The 19959-nt window shown below is 41.8% G+C and overlaps 1 protein-coding gene across 3 annotated transcripts in view; it reads right to left on the bottom strand.

Moving 5' to 3' along the window:
• Positions 1–12456: 12456 nt before the first annotated feature.
• Positions 12457–19959, bottom strand: part of shroom3 (shroom family member 3) — a 646471-nt gene continuing 638968 nt past the window's right edge. For all 3 annotated transcript variants that reach the window (XM_085964404.1, XM_085964424.1, XM_085964414.1), the window contains 3 exons: positions 17884–18040; positions 16206–16478; positions 12457–14535 (listed from right to left, as the gene is read on the bottom strand). In XM_085964404.1, coding sequence (XP_085820530.1) covers positions 14197–14535; positions 16206–16478; positions 17884–18040 — 769 coding nt within the window. In that variant the 3' untranslated portion in view covers positions 12457–14196. The remainder of the gene's footprint in view (positions 14536–16205; positions 16479–17883; positions 18041–19959) is intronic.

The raw sequence follows: 19959 nt of genomic DNA, 5'->3' as shown, positions 1-19959 counted from the left end.
GATCCCTCTGTCTGCTGGTCCAGATCATTGATTGTCTCATTGGGTTCGCTGCTGACATCTTGGGATTTGTGGAAGAATTCCCGGAGCCTCATTCTCCTGATGAGTTCCTCTGTGTCTGCCCGAGAAAGATAGTTACGGATGAGGAAGACCATTTGGTCCACCTTAATCCATAAAATACAAATGTGAAACTCGACACGTGATCCCAGTTTACCAGCACTGTCACCTTATATTTATGATGATGTGGTTCCTCCCATCCCATTTCACCAATTAACCCACTCCATCCGAGCCACCTTTGTTCAGGAGGGGTAGGGGGCTCTACTCACTGACACTTTAACACACTCTGTAAATGGTACTCCTTAACTAACCAGTGACCACCCCCCAACATTTGAACATAATGACCAATTTTGTTTTCCTCCCTTTCTTAGTTAAGAGTGCTGAGATTTACCCTCGAGGGCAAACTGTGTCTAGGATTGTTGCTCTCTTAAAACACATTTACCACTCTCCCTGATTTACCTTGTAATCTGCACCACTTTTACTGTAAATCCATTGGTGACTTGTTGGGGGCAGGCCTTGGCATTATGGTGTCATGGTAAAATTGAGCAGGGACCTGGGAAGATAGTGCTGGAAGAGGCAAATAATGTGTTTTCCTCATCAGTCTTAATTATTGGCAAAATCACTGTTTTAGCCCGAGTGTCTCCACTAAGCTCTGTGTTGGTGTTGAAGGAGCGAGAGGAGCTGAAAATTAAACTGAACCAAGCTGTCTCTGCATTTACTCGCTTGCATCATAATGCAAAGTAGTACAAAACTGGCTCTATGTGACGAGAAGAAGAATAGCTTAATTTGAAGGCAGATCACAAGCCTCATTAAAATCTGCACTCTTGGCCTGCTTTTTTCTTCTTAGGCTGCCAGGTCCTACTCTGCGTTGCCAGCTTTTCTTCATTTCCATTTCAGATCTGCCTTGTCCCCCACTACCTCAGTTATTCACACATTTTCTGTGTCTCTTAAATGTCTTTAATGCTTCATTCTTCCTATTGTCTCATGTTAAATTCTCTTCAGCTGTTTAACCATCTCATTTTCCTTTTAAACATTTTGCAGGTCATTCTGTTCTGTTGTTCTACAGTATTGTATGTCTATGTTTTTTGAATTCCTCCCCTTTCACTTTGTTCAGTTCCTTTTTAAATGCCGTTCATCTATAAATTTTTCCAGTTCTGAGAAGGGCCTACACACAGAAGATTGGGCCGGATCTTGCTGGAGTGGGGGATCTCACGCCATACACCGTTAGTGAGACTTTTTCCTGCACTCTTCAGCTTGAAATTTCTTTTTGCACCATAACTTGCTGGAAATGCGAGAGCCACGGGGCATCTGGGATCTTAGTGAATGGCGGGACCAACAGTGTATCTCCTTAACCAAAGAGATTTAAGGATTGAGAAAGAAACAGAAGAACAACGGAGAAGGAGGGTGAACTGCAATTGGTGAATTAGAATCAAATAAGGTACAGAAAGAGAAATAAAGCGAGGGAAAGAAAGATTGGATTAAAAGAGAGCGAGAAAAAGAGACAGAAAGGAAAGGTAAGAAATAAATATATTTTTTTAATCTCCAAGAATAATTCACTAACTGGAGGAAAGGGACTCCAAAGTTTTAAATGTTCCCTTTCTGGGCCAGAGAGGTTGATTGACATTGCATTAAAAGTTATGTAGTTAAAAGGATAATTGCGCTCTTAATTACCAGCCCTTTCTGTGGTGAGCTTAAAGGGCAATTAATGTGCAAATCCAGCAAGTTAACGGGGAGGCTAAGGGCGAGATGCCATGTGTGCGTCGCAAGCAGCAGAGCGGCATAAATCGACTAGCACGTTCTGGAGATTCGCAACTCATGGCGTATCTCTTATCCCCTGAACTTGTTGGCCGTTGGCCCATTTGTGCATCAATAACGGCGAGTATCATTAACACACCATTAATTTTCCAGCAAGATCCAGCCTAATATGTCTGTTCTCTCCACACACTGATCTGCTGAGTGCTTCCAGCATTTTCTTGTTCTTGTTCCATGAAAACTTGGGATTTGTGATACTTTTAAAACTCTGAAGGTTGTGGTGAGAGAATATTGGGAGTTAAATTGAGCTGTGTAGTGCCCTTTTTTAGGTGCTATGCGGCCACCTAACGATTGAAAATGGGGTCCAAGATGCACGTGCACACTTCCGACAGGAAGTGCGCGGGATGCCATCTTGGTAAAGGGGTTTGTGTGCACACACCCTAACCACTGCCGGCAGCTTACAGATCATGACATGAATTAGTGTGCAACACTAATTTGATGCCAGTGCCACCATTTTCGAACTCCATGCTCCAGCCAATGCCCTGTCTTAACCTTGCACAGCTAAACACAACATTAAATGGTATGAAGGACCCCCACCAGCGCTATTTATAGGGATCATGAACTACTTACAGGTGAGTTGCTTGATTATTTCTTCTGGCTGCTGGTGCAATTGTACGTGTTTTGGAGCTTTCCTATACTTGTCTAAAGTTTGAATATCTACAGGGTCTGGCTGGTGCTAAAGTACTTTGTTTTTTTAATTCATTTTCGGAATGTGGGTGTCGCTGGCAAGGCCAGCATTTAGTGCCCATCCTTAATTGCCCTTGAGAAGATGGTGGTGAGCTGCCTTCTTGAACCGCTGCAGTCCGTGTGGTGAAGATACTCACACAGTGCTGTTAGGGAGGGAGTTCCAGGATTTTGATCCAGCGACGATGAAGGAACGGTGATATATTTCCAAGTCAGGATGGTGTGTGACTTGGAGGGGAACTTGGAGGTGGTGGTGTTCCCATGCACTTGCTGCCCTTGACTTTCTAGGTGGTAGAGGTCACAGGTTTGGGAGTTGCTGTTGAAGAAACCTTAGCGAGTTGCTGCAGTGTATCTTGTAGGTGGTACACACTGTAGCCACGGTGCGCTGGTGGTGGAGAGAGTGAATGTTTAAGGTGGTGGATGGGGTGCCAATCAAGCGGGCTGCTTTGTCCTGGATGATGCTCCCTCTCTCGCTTGTTCAACCAGTCCTCAAAGTATCACAGCCCAGATTCACTTTTTAAAAAACTCCCACCACTTCTTGTAGCCACAATGCCCCTCCCCTTTAAGACATGCAGGCTGTCTTTATGTAGTATCAACTATTCACAATCTTGGGCCCCATGCTGATGCATGCAGCCAATGAACAGTGCAGGTAGTACTGGCTGCAGAAAGCAATCATTTAAAACAGCAAGCGCAATGAATTTAAACTGCTGCTTGCATCGCAATGAACAGGTGCAGGTTAATCTCATACTGCGATCCCCACACCCTTTTTCGGGGGGTTAGCCAATTTAACCCACCATGTTTCTGCCACCAACAGAATTCCAAGGTAATACTACCTCTAGTTGAAGTGCCAACACTCCATCAGTAACTGCCAGAAATGTTACCTGTACTCTCTAGAGATCCTGTGCAGCCGGTTTTTCAATGTTAAGATCGCATATGCGCAGTATTTTGAATGGCCTGCTCAACCCCGTAAAGGGGCCGCGTGCGGTGCCCAAAAAAATGGCAGGAATATTGACTGCCAGAGTACCTTTAATACCATCTGTTCCTTTGTTCATTTGGCAACTTGCTCCTGCTCCTGAAGGCTTTGAATTGTTGCTTTAGTACAGTTCCATGGTTACCTCATTCATTGTCCAATGAATTATTATTACAGCGACTATTTGTCTGAGTGGAGGCGTCACAGCCGATCCCAATCTTGTCTTCATCCAATATTCTTGCCCCTGCAGGGTTTTCTGGATCGCGATCTGGAGCAGGAGCCCGGAGAAGATTTCCCCCCCCCAGACCCAAAGGAGCTGAGGACAATTTCAGTGCCATTGCTGCTAGCCCAGCCGATACAGCACAGATCAGTGAATGAACCTGGGCCCTTCTTAGTACAGCTGACAACTCACTGGATGAACTCACTGAGCCATCAGAGGAGGCCAATGTTAAATAAAAAGCAGGAATTCAGGTTGGTGCCGTAGATCAGAACTTGATATTTTCAGAGAGGTTTGAACCTTGCCACATTCGCTGGACAAAAGTCTGTGCCATCGATAAGGGCCCTAATTGAGTATTCCTCAGAGGAGAGAGCCGGACCCGATTCTGTCTGGAGCAGAGATCACCTCGTACAAGAGGGATGTGCCTTGCAATATAAATCAGTGTCAATATGATCTCCTGGACTAGCCTCCATTGTTTAATGGGGTTGGAGAGGAATTTTCCAGATATTTTCCCCTATTTGGCTTATGTTTTTAATCTGTTTTTTTGCTTCCCCCAGTAGATTTGATGGCTCATGATGGTTAGAGATTGTCTGTATACTGATGCGTAAGGCATCACAACTATATGATATTGGCTAAATGGTCTTATCCTGTTCGTCATTTTCATATGTTCTTATGCTTACTCATATGCTGTAAGTGAAATAAGTTTAAGGCCTTAATCCCATTCTTTGTGGATGTGAATCTGCAGCACCTTGCATTTGGCAGTCTTACTCTTACAGTAACTGTTTTACTTTATAATGCAAATGATATACTTAGTTTATCTCCGTGCTTTTGATATACATTGTAATTGGCAGGTTTGTAAGCAAGTTTAAACTACAGCAAATTATATTTAATCTTCTGACAGAATTTGGTTACAGTAAAGTCATCAACATTTTTATTTTTAAAAAGGAAATGAAACTAGATGCATTCCCTGAAACATTTCAGAAAACTTACTGGGCTATTTATCATTAAATACATTTAAGAGTACTTTGTCTATAAAAAGTAAAACCTCAAAAAAGGCTAAAAATAACACTCTTCAAAGGAAGTGCCATCTCCTTTTTATTTATTCTTGCGATGTGGGCTAGATTGGCAAGCTAGTATTTATTGCCAATCCCTAGCTCTAATGAGGGCACATAGTGTGGAACTGGAGTCACGTGTAGATTGGACTGGGTAGTGGTGGCAAGACCATTCTCTGAAGGACATTAATGTACTGTACCATGTATGTTTCTTGTTCCTACTATTAATATTTATTTTAATAGTACTGACTGCAGTGATATTAAAAAAATGAAACTAATGATCTGATGAAATATTTTAAGTGAGATTGCTTATTAAAATACTCAAGTACCCCAAGCATAAAAGCTTGTTACATTTTGTAATTCAAATTGAGAAGTTAAATGCACTTTCAAAAAGAAACCACAAGATGGAAGCATTGTGCAAGTCATATTTTTTTTTTAACTGTAAAAATTGGAAATTTGAAATTAAAACAGAAAATACTGGAATTACACAAAAGGAAAAGAAAAAAAGACAGGTTCAAATTTTGGATCCAGACAATTCGTCAGAACTGGAAACTGGAAGATACAAATCCCTTAAATGGGGCTGAATAAAACAACAAAGGGGAGCCAGGTGGGGGGGGGGGGGGGGGCGGGGCAGGTGAAGGGAAAGCATGGGGTCACAAATCAGGAATACAGACCATTGTCAAGGAGTTAGAGCTGAGTGGGTAGCCAGAAAACAGATTTTTTGAAAAGCTGGAAAGGGGCAAGACTGGTAAATGATATAAAATGATCAGCAGTGAGTCAGCCTTTGAAAGTTGTGAAAATAGCTGAATAAAGATGAGAATGATATACACAGAAGATAATCGGACAGCAACTCCCAGCGACCACACATGCACAGTAAAACGCGGAAATCCGGAAATTACTGTGCGAGATGCCCTGCTCCTCCAAAAGCTGCGCTCTCTCTCTTAATCCAGTCTTTCTTTCCTTTATTTTGCTTTCTATTTCGCTTTCTGTACCTGATTTTACATTGAATTCAATATTGCACCTTACACTTCCTGGTTTTGATTCTGTGCTGCTCATTAACGATTCTTCAATCTGATTGGTTAAGGAGATGCACTGTTGCTTGTCCTGGTCAATCAAGTCCCAAGTTTTCAGTAGAGGGCGCTGCGCTTTTTGGTTGGTTGGTTGGTTGGTTGGTTGACAGGAACTTGCCGTGTAAAAGCAAATAGAAAGTCTGTGGGCAAATGCAGGTCCAACCGTCGCTCAGAGCAAACTCTGGCCCAATGATATTGCAACTTGAAATATTTACAAAACTAATAATTTCTTTCATAAAATAAATATTGCAGATACATTTTCCTAACTATTGCTTTTATACCTTTGCTTTTAGGTTTGCAGATTCAAAGTCCGCTTTAACTTCCACGATGGGCAGCTGCATGAGAAATCGTGGGGTCAAGCCTCAACCAACCCTGACACCACAACCTCTCAAACCCTGACAGACGCAACTACCTCAGTCAGTTCAGACACACTCCGTTCCCCACTCCACCTTTCTCTAGATGCTGAGCTGTTCCACCCTTCCCAACCTGTTGAGCCTTGGACACCAGGTGCTACTATTTTATCAGAGCACCCCCTTGTGGTAGAACAGATGCATACCACACACTGGATACAGACCACTGCCAGTGGCAGCTTACACTCATGTAAAGTAGCAATTCACCAGTACTCAATCATCATTCACCACAAACTTCTCATTGGCAAGAAAATTTCACGGAATGTGGAGTCTTAAAAAAGTGAACTTTCCAAGGAAAATCTGCACCCATGTATTTCTAGTGGGTGAATGTGCTGCTGCTATAACATCAACTTACATGGATAAGAACCTCGCAGGTTTAAGGTTAGCGGATCTTAGCTCGTATCCAGGCCAGCACCTGTCCCTCAACTAATATCACCGAAATGGATTAACTAGTCATTTGCCTGAATTGCTCTTTGTGGGACCTTGCTGTGCACAAATTGGCTGCTGCTTTTGCCTCCAAAAGTTTGGTGACTACACTTTCAAAGTAATTCACTGGCTGTGAAGCACTTTGGGATGTCCTGGGACATGAAAGGTGTTATAAAAGCAAGTTCTTTATTTTTTTCTTAGATGTTAATATCACAATAGAGGGGGGTAGAGATATTGAATTGGATAAAAATAGATAGAAAGGAGGTGCTAAATGGGTTGGCATCACTCAAAGTTAACAAATCACCTGGTCCAGATGGGATGCATCCTCGGTTGCTGAGGAAAGCGAGGGTGGAGTTAGCAGAAGCTCTGACCACAGTCTTTTAATCCTCCTTGGATATGAGTGGTGCTAGAGGACAGGAGGATTGCAAATGTTACACCCCTATTCAAAAAGGGAGAAGAGATAAACCTGGTAACTACAGGCCAATCAGTCTAATGTTAATGGTGGGAAAACTACTCGAGACCATTGTCAAGGACAAAATTAATTCTCACTTGGAGAAGCGTGGGTTAATAAGGGACAGCCAGCACGGATTTGTTAAAGGCAAACCGTGCCTGATGAAGTGACAGAGAGGGTTGGTGAAGGTAATGTGGTAGATGTTGTATGTATGAATTTTCAAAAGACATTTGATAAAGTACCAAATAATAGACTCATTCAGAAAATAGAAGCATATGGGATCAAAGACAATGATAACTTGGGTACATAATTGGCTAGGGAACAGGAGGCAGAGAGTAGTGGTGAATGGATGTTTTTTCTGACTGGAGGGAAGTAGGCAGTGGAGTCCCCCAGGAATCAGTATTAGGACCACTACTTTTCTTCTTATATATAAATGGCTTGGACTTGGGTATAGGGAGTACAATTTTCAAAGTTTGCAGATGATACAAAACTTGGCAACTTAATAAATAGCGAGAAGGATAGTAGCAGACTTCAGAAGGACAGAGACAGACTGATGAAACGTTCAGACACATGGCAGATGCAATTTAATGCGGATAAGTGTGAAGTGATGTACTTTAGGAGAAACAACATGGAGAGGCAGTATAATCTAAATGGTACTATTTTGAGGGGGATGCAAGAGCAGAGGGACCTGGGGTGCATATTCACAAATCCTTGAAGGCAGTGGGGCAAGTTGATAAGGCGGTTAAGAAAGCATATGGGATATTGGCTTTGTAAATAGAGGCATTGAATACATAAACAAGGAAGTCATGCTAAACCTTTACAAATCATTGGTTAGGCGTCAGCTGTACAATTCTGGGCACTTTAGGAAAGATGTCAAGGCCTTGGAGAGTATAGAGAGGAGAATTACCAGAATGATACCAGCAATGAGAGACTTTGGTGTTTGTGAAGAGATTGGAGAAACTGGGATTGTTCTCCTTAAAGCAGAGAAGGTTAATGGGAGACCTAATAGAGGTATTCAAAATTGTGAGGGGTTTTGATAGAGTAAGTAGAGAGAAACGGTTTCCTCTGGCAAGTGGGTTGGTAACCAGAGGTCACAATTTAGAATAATTGGCAAAAGAAACAGTGGGGAAATGAGGAGAAATTTCTTTACAAAGAGGGTTGTTAAGATCTGGAACACACTACCTGAAAGGGTGGCGGAATCAGATTCTATAGGAACTTTTAAAAGGTAATTGGACAGGTACTTGAAGAGGACTAATTTGCAGGATTATGGGGAGACAGTTGGGCTGTGGGACTAAATTGGACAGCGCTTTCAAAGAGTTGGCACAGGCATGATGGGCCGATTGGCCTTCTGTGCTGTAACATTCTATGAGGCAGCAGTAAATATGCTGCAATCGCCCTCAACACCCCTGGGCTGGGTCGAAGAAAACTCAATCAGGTTTCCTTCCAATTGTTACCAAGTGACTTCTGGAAATTAATGTGCACCTGTCTTGTGAGAATAGGTACAGGCTTGATTGTTGAATGACAGCTTGACACTCTACTTTCTACACTCACACATGAAGAAATGATTGGCCTGGACCCCATCAGTAAAGCTCACATTCTCCTTTGTGGAGGCTGGTATGCCTCCATTCACTCAGCGTACCAGCCTCCTCTGATGCACCAGATCTGGAGTCTGAGGTGCAGGAACATACGAGTCCCCACTTCTGGCTCCATCCGCTGGCTACAGATCAGTAAGACTCTCGATTCCATCTTGGGTTGGTGGTGCTGTGTTAACTGATCTCAACTGATGTGGAAATTAGGGGAGGTGGTTGTAAATAGCTTTGCCAGTCCTGATCACTTCCTGTGACCCCAATCGAAAAATGTGTGTGTGAGTGTATCAGCCAAAGACAGGATGGGGTTGAGCCATCTCGTCCAGTTTCACAAGTAAAGAATGGCTGCTGGACGAGATGCTGAAAGGCTGCCAGCCCCAAAGAAACAGAGCCCAGCGTGAGGGGAGAAAAGGGGAAACGATCTGGTTCACAATAAATGAAATTATTTTTTAATTTGGTCACCTTTTTATAGATTAGTTTTTCACTAGGTGAAAACGATGATAAAATAATCATAGTGCATTTTAATCCTATGTTAAATAAAGGCAAGCCAGTCTTGTGATCAGTTAGCTGGCTCGAATGAAACAGATACGCAGGACTAGCTAAGAATGATGGAGTCAAGTTGACTTGACCAATTTTGCAGTCATGTGGAGGATGCAGTTCAGGGCATTTCACACCATCTGCTGGTTGAGGGAATGGAGGAACTTGCAGTTGACGTACATTGTCTATACACTGACGCAATCCAGCACAGCATCTCACCTGTCACCTCTCTGAATACATTTGAACACAGAACCATTTTTTTTCTCTCCTCTAGGTGCTGACTTGTGCTGGACTAAGGTTCCATGGGTGCTGCCAGCTCTTCACCGTGAGATTCTTCATGGGCGAGCTTGGGCAGTGTTGATAGGACATTTGATTGTGGCGTGCCTGATCCTCTCCTCAGTGAACATCTACATGTATGCACTTTTCACAGAGTTCACTGGATAGTGATTGGGAGCCTTGCTGATTTTCCACCTCCCTAGTCATTCAGGCCAATTGTATCACCGCCACTACTGTCTGGTTGAGATGATTCCATGTCAACATTTATAAGGATCAAGCCTCGATCCTCCTGGCCTGGTTGTCACAGTACCACATTAGGTCGTGCATTGTCCACTGAGCCATTTGGGGAAGCTCTTTTATTTATTTTTATTTGTTCCTGGGATGTGGGCGTCGCTGGCAACGCCAGCATTTATTGCCCATCCCTAATTGCCCTTAAGGTGGTAGTAAGTAGGTCCTTCTAGGTGGTAGAGGTCGTGAAGAAGCCTTGGTGAGTTGCTACAGTGCATCTTGTAGATGATACACACTGCAGCCACGGTACGCCAGTGGTGGAGGGAGTGATGTTTAAGGTGGTGGATGGTGTGCCAATCCTTTATCCTGGATGGTGTCGAGCTTCTTGAGTGTTGTTGGATCTACACTCATCCAGGCAAGTGGAGAGTATTCCATCACACTCCTTACTTGTGCCTTGTAGATGGTGGAAAGGCTTTGGAGAGTCAGGAGGTGAGACACTCGCCGCAGAATACCCAGCCTCTGACCTGCTCTTGTTGCCACAGTTTTTAATGTGGAAACATAACTTTACTTTTTAATCTACTCGTGTTGTGTTGAGCCTCATAGCCAAATCTCTCTCATCACAACAGATTTCTGTTGCTCTGTCCTGGCTGTTATTTCTGCTTCTCTGCACTGGTTTCTGTCTTTCTAATCGGCCCTGTTACACCTTTCTTTGTGCAATAAGACTGGTCTTTCCTAACTATTAACAGTTTTTAATTTTCTTCAGAAGAAACCCTTTATATATTTTTTTATTATTGCAGAAGAGCAAAGTCTCTGCTTTTCTTGAGAGAAAAAAGGTAAACAAACAAAAGTGAACTTCCCTCTGGAAGAAGCAATGGTGCCACCATGAACTGTTTGACTCAAAGCTAGAATGAAGTAGTTCACTAGTACAGCATGGGCAGATGCAGAGTAAACTGCTTGGGGGTAACTATGAACTATTTTGAGACTGCCCATATTTATTTTACATCGTTGTCTGTAAGAAACCTGAGAAGATTTTCATTCCATCTATCTGGCCTGAAATCAAATTCAAGTCCCAGAAGTCAAAGTCCACCATCTAATCAAGGTACCCCCACCCCCACTCCCTTACTCTAGCTTACATGAATTATTATGCATTGGTATTTGAAACCATACTACCAATATGACTGAAACTGTAATCCTGTGATTTGCATCATTTAGCCATCGCATAACCCTTCTCCTCACCCCCTCCCCTCCCCCAAACTGATCCATTAACTGCAACATTTTCCCAATTTATGAAGCAGGAAATCTAGATGATCTAAATAACTACAGACCAATTAATGTTTTCTCTACTTCAATCTTATTGAGTACTTTGCACTCACCTGATTACGAATGTTTCCTGAAGAACAATCTGATAAGGGCAGCCTGGGTTAAAATCCTATGTTTCCACTACCAGTGCCCTCAATCAATTCACTATCTGAACATTCACTACTTTTATTCTTTCCTAAGGAACCCCAGGCCATCTCAGTTTAGTTTTTCTTCCAATAGGCCTCACTGTTAAACACCATTGGGAGACCTCAGTGGAGGACTGTAGATTTAGATCTAGGTTTAAAGGCTTAGTCAATTTGTACCATATTATATAATACTGTACCTTGAAATATAATTTAAATCTTTTTAATTCTTGTTCCAGAACTATTCTTTAAAAATTACAAGTTTGCAAGATTGTAGTAGGTAGTTTATTCAATACATGGAAAAAGTTGGTAAACTTGTTTAAAAAAAAGACTAACTGAATACAACTGGAATAGATGCATTTCCCTAAAACAGTGACTACACTTCAAAAGCTCTACATTGGCAGTGAAGTGCTTTGGCACATCCTAAGGTCATGAAAGGTGCTTAATAAATGCAAGTTTTTTTCTTCAAATATAACACAGATTTTTACCTGACTTGGGAGAACATCAACATTTACAATTGCCTGTAATATTTCAATTTATTATTTTTGTTCTTAAGACAATTGTTGGAATTTAAAAAAATAGAGGATCTGATTCAAAAAGTTTAATACTAATAACTGCAAAAACAATGTACATCAGCACAATGACAACCAGAAGAGAGAGACAGTGCAACACTAACATATTGCTGAGAATTTGGTAGGCTTACTCTTTCAAATGGAGGTTATCTCCTGCTAAACTCCCGTAACTCTTAATGTTGCTGTTTTTCAAGTAACTAATTCCCTTTTAAATATACTTACCAACTCTACTTCAACAATGGTTTGTGGCAGAGAACTCCACATTCTAACCATTCTCTGGGTAAAACATTTCTTTAACCTCTCGTTACCATCTTGCCAACCTGTGGAAACAACCCATCACTATTTACCTTATTGTAACGCTTCCTAACTGTGAAAACTTTTATTTGGTCATCCTTTAGCCTTCTCCGCTCTAGGCAAAAACTCTACAATTGCTAGGGATCAAATCCATGAAGCTATTCATCACGTATTAATGGTAACTATTCAGAAAGTAGGAGGTGGGGCTCAGGGTATGTTACTGAGTATCAGAACATTATGTCTCTCTGCTCATAAATAGAAGGGATCTTTAAAAATGAAAGCCTACTTCTGGACAGGCAAATCATCCTGGTAAACGTCTTAAGTACACTCCAACATGATATTCATGCAGGAAACAAAACACACAACCAACTGACCGACACACATCATTTTTATTGTCTGTAGCAGTAAGTGGTTTACAAGCTCCAATGTCATGATTTCTGTTTGAGAACAAATCTCATCAAAACATTTGACGTGAGAAGTACAGCAAACTCCTTTTTATTTATTTCACATACCGTACTACTGGCTGATTTGTGAGAAGCCTTGCAGTGTGTTTCACATCACTGTCTGGACAAAGATTCAGAATGGCTATGGGAAACATATTGACTAAGTACAACTGCGACCATAGCCAAGTTGTGATTGAACTCTGAAAAGTCATCAACCTCCGAATAAAAAAAATTGGCGTTACAATCGAGAACGAGCAATTATCCGTTACAAAAACATATCGTCAGATGCAGCAACAAAGCTTAAAAAAAACCTAAAACCCAGATCTGACATAGGCTGAGAAATGGACACCTCATCACGTCTTCTACACCAGTGTCTGCTCTTCAGAAAGTTAGTATTATGTACAGTGGTTTACACACAGCCCAGTACATTGAGAAATCAGAATATGAAAAACGAGTATTTTAAAAGGAAAGAAAAAAAAGCAAGCATTAAAAAAGCCATAGGTTTTACCTAACTGAGCCAATGCATTAGCAAACCCACATAAATAGAGCTCCGTGGGTGAAGCTGTGCACATCTGCACTGTAAACTGCATTTCCAATACTACGATTAACATCACATTATGCACACAGGGACGGGAACACTCTGAAAACAGGTGAGCTTCGATTATGTAGTGTACTTATTTTGATTTCCTTCATACACGGAGAACACTTCTGAGAAACAATGTTCTACTTTTTCCACAGACCTCGGTCATCTATAGATGCATTTTCAATAGAGTCCAAGCTCGGTATAAATATTTCTCTGGCCTTTCTGCAATGCTCACCAATGCTCAATGGTCTTCAGTGGTCATTAATGTCTACCAGCTGTACAGAAGGGTGATTACCCACCTACTGGGGGTCATATCTAACATGTAATTGTCAAACTTAGGACAAAAATGTATATATATATAAATTTCTTAAGTTTATAAACACTCTTGAAAAGTGACAGTTATTGACAGTTTGGACTGTATTTAATGATGTGGAAACTGATCATCACCCAACGTTACTTTGAAAGAATCGGTCAATCGTCAATGTATACGATTCTGAACTGCTTCTCCAAGCTGCAGCTTTCTCTGTTCCAGATGGTCCTAAGTCCTTCATCGTTAATAAAAAAACAAAACCTCAGAAGATTGCAATCACTTTTTGTGACTAAAGGTCGTTTTTTTCTTCTCCAAAAGTTACTTGCTTACAAAATTAGATTTTTTTTCCTACGCAATTGAGCAGAAAGGTCAGCGTATGTACAAAAACTTACACTTCAAAATTATAAATAGCAGTAATTCTCTGATGTTATTGGCAAGGCTACAAAATGTTTTGTTTTTGTTTTTAAAATAAGTTGTAAGCAGAGACTTTTTGTTGTGCTCTGGTAGGGTTTTTAAAAAGCATCTCAAACATCACTTCTGAAAAGATGCATGTGTTTCTCCTCATGGGGATTTTCAACTTTTGTGCTGCTGCAGACTTGTCCATAATAATTTCCCACAAGGAGTGTCTTCTGCCCAAAAAATGCTAGCCATTGTTTCCTTAAAATACAGATTTTGATAGCAATTTAAATATGCTGTCTTCTACATCCAGAATCCCCTCTCATTCTTGTTCGCTGAGTGATTTACTATTAAAACCTGATAAAAGTCCTTACATTTTCTTTTTAAAGCGAAGAGGTAAATTTTGGCAGCGAGGTTCCAGGCTCTGGGTGGCTGACAGATGAGTGAGCTGTCCTTTGTGATACAAAGTCAGCAGGTAGGCTTTCCAACAAACACTTGAGCTGCTCCTCACCCAGCTTAATCTTGTCATCCAGCTCTCGCTGCTCCATCAGCAGCGCTGCCTTCATCTTCACAAAGTGCTGGTAGTCTTGGAGTTGCTCCTCTATCAAATAGTTCTCCAGGATATCCAGGACCACGCGCGCCCTGCGATCCAGGTTCTCCTTCAGTTCCTTTGCGTCCTCATGCTGACTGGTCAGAAGTCTACGCTTCTCATTCAATAGATTCTGAAACATCAGATGCACAACTTTAGTATCAACGCCAAGAGAGAATTTTTGATGAGAAGGATTTAGAAAGCAATTAGGCCCAACAAGCCCATTCTTTTTCCCTCTCTTGTCCAATTTTCTACCCTCCCCTTTCCTTGCTGGGGTACAGATCCTTAGGCACTACTTGGCCTCCAGTAGCTTATCAATGTGGCCATTGTTTTGGTGCAAGTAACTATGAGAGGGCACCACAGCCAATCGCAATATTATGCTCAAGCCACACACTTCCAAATAGGGGTCATTGGATGGTGATATGGAACAGCAAGCCTGGCTACCTTTCTCCTCCCTAACCTAGGGGTGTTGAGACTAGCTCTATTATACATACCACTGCCCAGCTGAGATTAGCTAGCTTGGGAATCTAACTTGGGATTTTCTGGTCTGTATATCTCAGTTACTCTTCTCAGCATATCCTTTAATCCTTCCCCCCCCCCCCCCAAAAATTGCCCCTTAAAACTACTGATATTAACAATACTTTAGCTCATTTCAGTTTGATGAGGCAACATCCCCTTTTTGGTTCATTCATCCAAATGGTGCTTTCAAGACCAGTCCCACAGTGGTTTGATTGCTTGTTTCTCACACTCTTCATAGGTTTAAGCTACCACTTCATCCACATGTGTATGTGCCTCAGGGGTTGCTAATTCCAAGCTGGACTGTTAGGTGGCATTTCCCAATAAACAGAAGAACTGACTGGCCCACCATTTCATCTCATGTGAATGCTCCTCCTTTTTTGTCAACTGTGCAGAAGCATCAGTATCGGAAGCTGTAGTCTACAGCTGTGTTACGGTGCTGGAGGTGACTGAAATGGTTTGCTTTGGGGTAACAAACATCACACATTTATGGGAGTAGTTTTGACATTTGTACATCCTGATGGTGTTATTTGAAAAACCAAAATGAGTTGTTCAATTTATTAATGCACTGCATTGGATGGTACGGAGCTCACTGCTCAGGAAAGACTCCAGTTTGATTTCTGGTTTGAGTCAAATTAGACAATCTCAGCTGGGCTGGTGATGGGGGGACCTACAGTAGGGCTCAGCAAGGGAAAGGGGAGAAAATAAAGTTAGTTGGGGTTCCTGCAGCACGCCAAATGCTAGTCACCCATGCTGTAACAGGCAGAGAACAGGATGGTATTCGGCATTTCCCACACTGCAACAGTGACTCCACTTCAAAAAAGTACTCATTGGCTGTAAAGTGTTTTGAGACGTCCGGTGGTCTTGAAAGGCGCTATATAAATGCAAGTCTTTCTTTTCTTTATTGTTACATTCCCCCCATGGCTCAATAGTATGCTTACACTTATGATGTGGCTCACCCATGAAGACTACGCCAGTAATGCATGGCTGCTGGTACCTTTGAAACTGTGCCCCACTGTGAGTCAAGAATCAAATGTGGTACCCTTCTGGTCTGCATTACATATTGCATTTACCACCAGCCCACGGGGGAAGCATAACTTCCCTTTTATTGAAGACTACCACAGTCATTTTATCACTATCCTGAGGCAGAAATATCGAACATTTTAGTCCTCATACACTTTACAGCTTCTAAATGATAGGATCTAAAATTCTCTCTGTTGATTGTCTATGGGGATAATCTTAATCGATCCAAAAGATAGCACGAGTTTAAAACAACAGTTTACGTACACGCTCCTCAGCATTTGCATTTTCATCGAGAGTCTTCAAGACATTTTCCACTCGAGCCAAACGCCCAGAGAGGGAAAGCAGCAAGTTTACGACCTTATCCAAATCTCCAATGAACATCTTGTACTTTTCAAACTCGTTGGACTTGCACAGGCCTTTAATCATGATCTCTACTTCCTCGCCCAGAGCACTGTTCAGTTTAATGTCAGTTGCTAGGCTCCCCTTGGCTTCACGCAGGGTTTGAAGTTTACTTGTTATGCTTTCAATTAGCTCAGACTACAAAGAAGAAAGAAAAAAAATCAGAATTAAATTAGTGAAAAAAAGTCAGAAACCACAATCGATCCTTTGGAAGCCATTTGTTAAACGTTCGAAAAACATAACTAATTCTGAGCACTTTTACTCATTCACTGCATACTTTGGTTTACTGTTGACTCGAGCCACACTGCACAGTATATGAAGTGACTCCACTTCAAAAGTACTTCATTGGCTGTAAAGCGCTTTGAGACGTCCAGTAGTCGTGAAAGGCGCTATATAAATACAAGTCTTTCTTTCTTTACATGACAATGTTATCATCAGTGGCTGCCTGATTTCAGCAACAGTGCTGCAAAGTAAATGAGATGGTGCCACTGCTTTCAGTGGTACAGAGGACCCCCCGAAGAGATGGTTTTCCCCTATTCCTCTGGCAGCAAGCAATCGACCACCATTTGTTTTGGCCATTTGTTACTGCAGAGTCTGTCTCTGCCGGCCAGTGATACAGATCTTGCCATCACTGGCCTCAGCACACCTTCCTCAGCTTTCAGGAAAATCAGACAGGCAGAAATCACGGAATACCCCTGCAATGTAAGTGGACCAGATTCCACAGCACTGGGAGCTCCAGTATGAATCACTTCTACTTGACATACTTCTGAGATATAAAGGGGCATCAGATGACACCAGATTACTTTCTGCGGCTGCACTGAAAACCACGCCAAAAGATTCATAATAGTGAATGATTGGATGTGACAATGTGGCAGCGATCTGAAGAAAGCTTCAGGACACAGGTCCTTCCGGACACAGGTCCTTCAGCCGTTGCAAACTAATATCTCTACATGCCATATCTTAATATGCAGCAAATTGATGAAAGTGGTCAAAATTCAACCAAAGAAAAATGATTTTATTTTCAAGTAACTGTTCTGCACTGTAGAGGGTTGGAAGAAATTCTACAAGGCACATCATAGGGAACATGTGATAGCTAGCTACAATGCATACTGGCTAAGTTACTCTTTTACAAATTAGAAACTAGGGATAGCCAAATACAATAGTCAATACATACACATTTTTACCCTTCTGTCTTGAAGGCTCTGACATTCTTCATGTAAGAGTCTCCATACTGAGTCGTGCAGGCTATCGCAGTGAGGCCTGGTGTTATTTCCAGCAGGGAACACTGAAAAGCTATCAAGAATGGGAAACCTGGTTGCTTTTCCCCTCCCTAGCTCAGGGATGCTGAGGCCAATTGTAGTGTCCTACCCGCTGCCATGCCTGAGATCAGCTAACTCAGCACAAACCAGGAATCAAAGCCAACATCTTCCTGGTCCTGATGGGTTCGATTTACACTGGCTTGGTGCATCTAGCGACTGAGCCACTGGGAGAAGCCAACCATCCAGCTTTTGCTTTTAGTGATGAAGCTCTAAAATGCCAGTACCTTTTTCTCGTTGATGTCTGGTTCTTCCTCGTCCTCATCTTCAGCAGCATTTCTCTGCATATCCTTTATTTTATTCATCAGTTCAGCTTTGAGGGCAGACGTGTTATAATAAGTGGGACAATGAGCCGAAGCTGCTCCCCTCTTGGTTTCTTCTTTCCTAAATATAAGGGAGGACATTTAAAGATTTAGTCACTATATAGGGACACAAAAGTTTTCAAAAGAATAAAAAAGGTAGCAGTTTTATTTAGGAACGGTTTAAAGAGGCATTATATCTAACAAAATAAAACACGAGTTATCTGGGCATGTCCTCTCACTGAAAAACTTTCTAAAAAAAATTATTCTCTCCCTCCTCCCCCACTCGCTGATAAAGGCCCTAGCTTGTGCCAAGGTATAGGATCACTGTCACTGGTCACCTTGCCCATGGAGCGATGGGCCGAATGGCCTCCTTCTGTGCTGTATGATTTTATGATTCTATGAAGTAGCCATTCTTTCTGGGTCTGAATGTAGACAGTGATCATCGGCTGGTTATTTGACCTTGGGGTATTCACATCCGAACCCAAAACGGTCTTCATTCAATGTCTACACAAGTACTTTCCAGCAGGTAACGTTGGATGGTGATCAAGAGCAGGAATCCCAAACTCATTTTTTCCTCCTCTCTAACTCAAGGGCATCAAGGCCAATAAAAGCAACTACAGCCTGGCTAAGATCAGCTGGGAATCAATCCGAGGATCTACCTGGTCTGTATGGGTCAGCAGCAGACTGGACACTTACTTACTGACTTTACATTTAATCATTTACATTTTTATACTTTCTTATATTTATGGATTAAGAAAGTGGTAATGTCAATTGCTCTGCAAAGTATGTGATGCAAGAAACATTGGATGAAAATCAGACCTACCCCTTTTGTTAATTTTAATTGTACATACATAGTTATTGGGAGAGAGAGCCAGCTAGGTTTTGTTTTAGTGCTGAGCTTTTGAAAAGCCAGTGCTCTCTCCTCTTCAGCAGCTGGCTCTTCCTCATCACGCATCAGTATGCGCTTACTTTGCAACGCCATCGTCACCTGATTGGGTTATTCTTCCCACATGATTGACGGCCAGCCCACATTCTCCACTTCTATTTTCCCAAAGCTGCAGATCACGGAGAGCTAGGTTAAAACAAACTAAATACAAACTAACAGCCAGGTGGAAATGTAGGAAAGCGTGAATTGTTTAAGAAGTGATTCTTAAAATTAATATAATTTGCACTTTTGAAATCCTGCACTGGGCTCCCTTTCTTACAGATGCAAAATCTTAAAATGTGGTGCATTGCTTCTCTCCAAGAACATACTAATCCCCCAATGTCAACAGATTGTTAAATGACCTGACAATAAAACAAAGCCAGAGTTCTCATCTGCACCATGAACTCTAACTGAAGCAAAGGATGTAATGATCAAACCTCGCAATAATCAGACAGTTTTGGTCTTCAAGAAACAAGAGAGACATTTAAGCGCTGCAGCTAGTGCAGAGAAGGAGGCACGAGGCTAATCCCTGGTGTTGGGGTCTGAGTTATGAGAAACATGGGCTTATCATCCTGAAAAGGAGGCATCCGAGGTGTGATCTTTTTGAGGTATACAAGATTGTTAAAGGTATATAAGAACTTAACCCAGAATATTACTTTAAATTAAACTGCAGGAGTAGAACAAGGGGGGTCACAGATTCCAACTGGAGACGGGTACTTTTAGGACAGATATCAGGAAATTCTTCTTCTCACACATGGCCTCCCTCATCCATAATTATCTTGTGACCCCACCATTCACTTTAAGAATGCAGGGCAACTGCACCTGGCAGCATTTAAGGGACACACACTAATGTTGTATTTTGCACAGAATAATTTAATACGTATAGACACACACAGAAACACAAACGTTTATGTGTATAATATATGCACACACACACACATTATATATTAGGTATGTGGGGCACACGTTGCATTGAAAACTTTCATGGCAGCCTTGAGCCTATGGGCAAACCTAATATACTGCCTGTTGTGTGTGTATATACATATTTTAAAACAAGTATAGTGTCCTGAGAATAG

This window comes from Somniosus microcephalus, chromosome 2, assembly GCF_052327205.1.
Source record: "Somniosus microcephalus isolate GS21.2 chromosome 2, FLI_Smic_1.0, whole genome shotgun sequence".
Classification (NCBI taxonomy): domain Eukaryota; kingdom Metazoa; phylum Chordata; class Chondrichthyes; order Squaliformes; family Somniosidae; genus Somniosus; species Somniosus microcephalus.
This window is presented reverse-complemented; position numbering and strand designations above follow the sequence as displayed.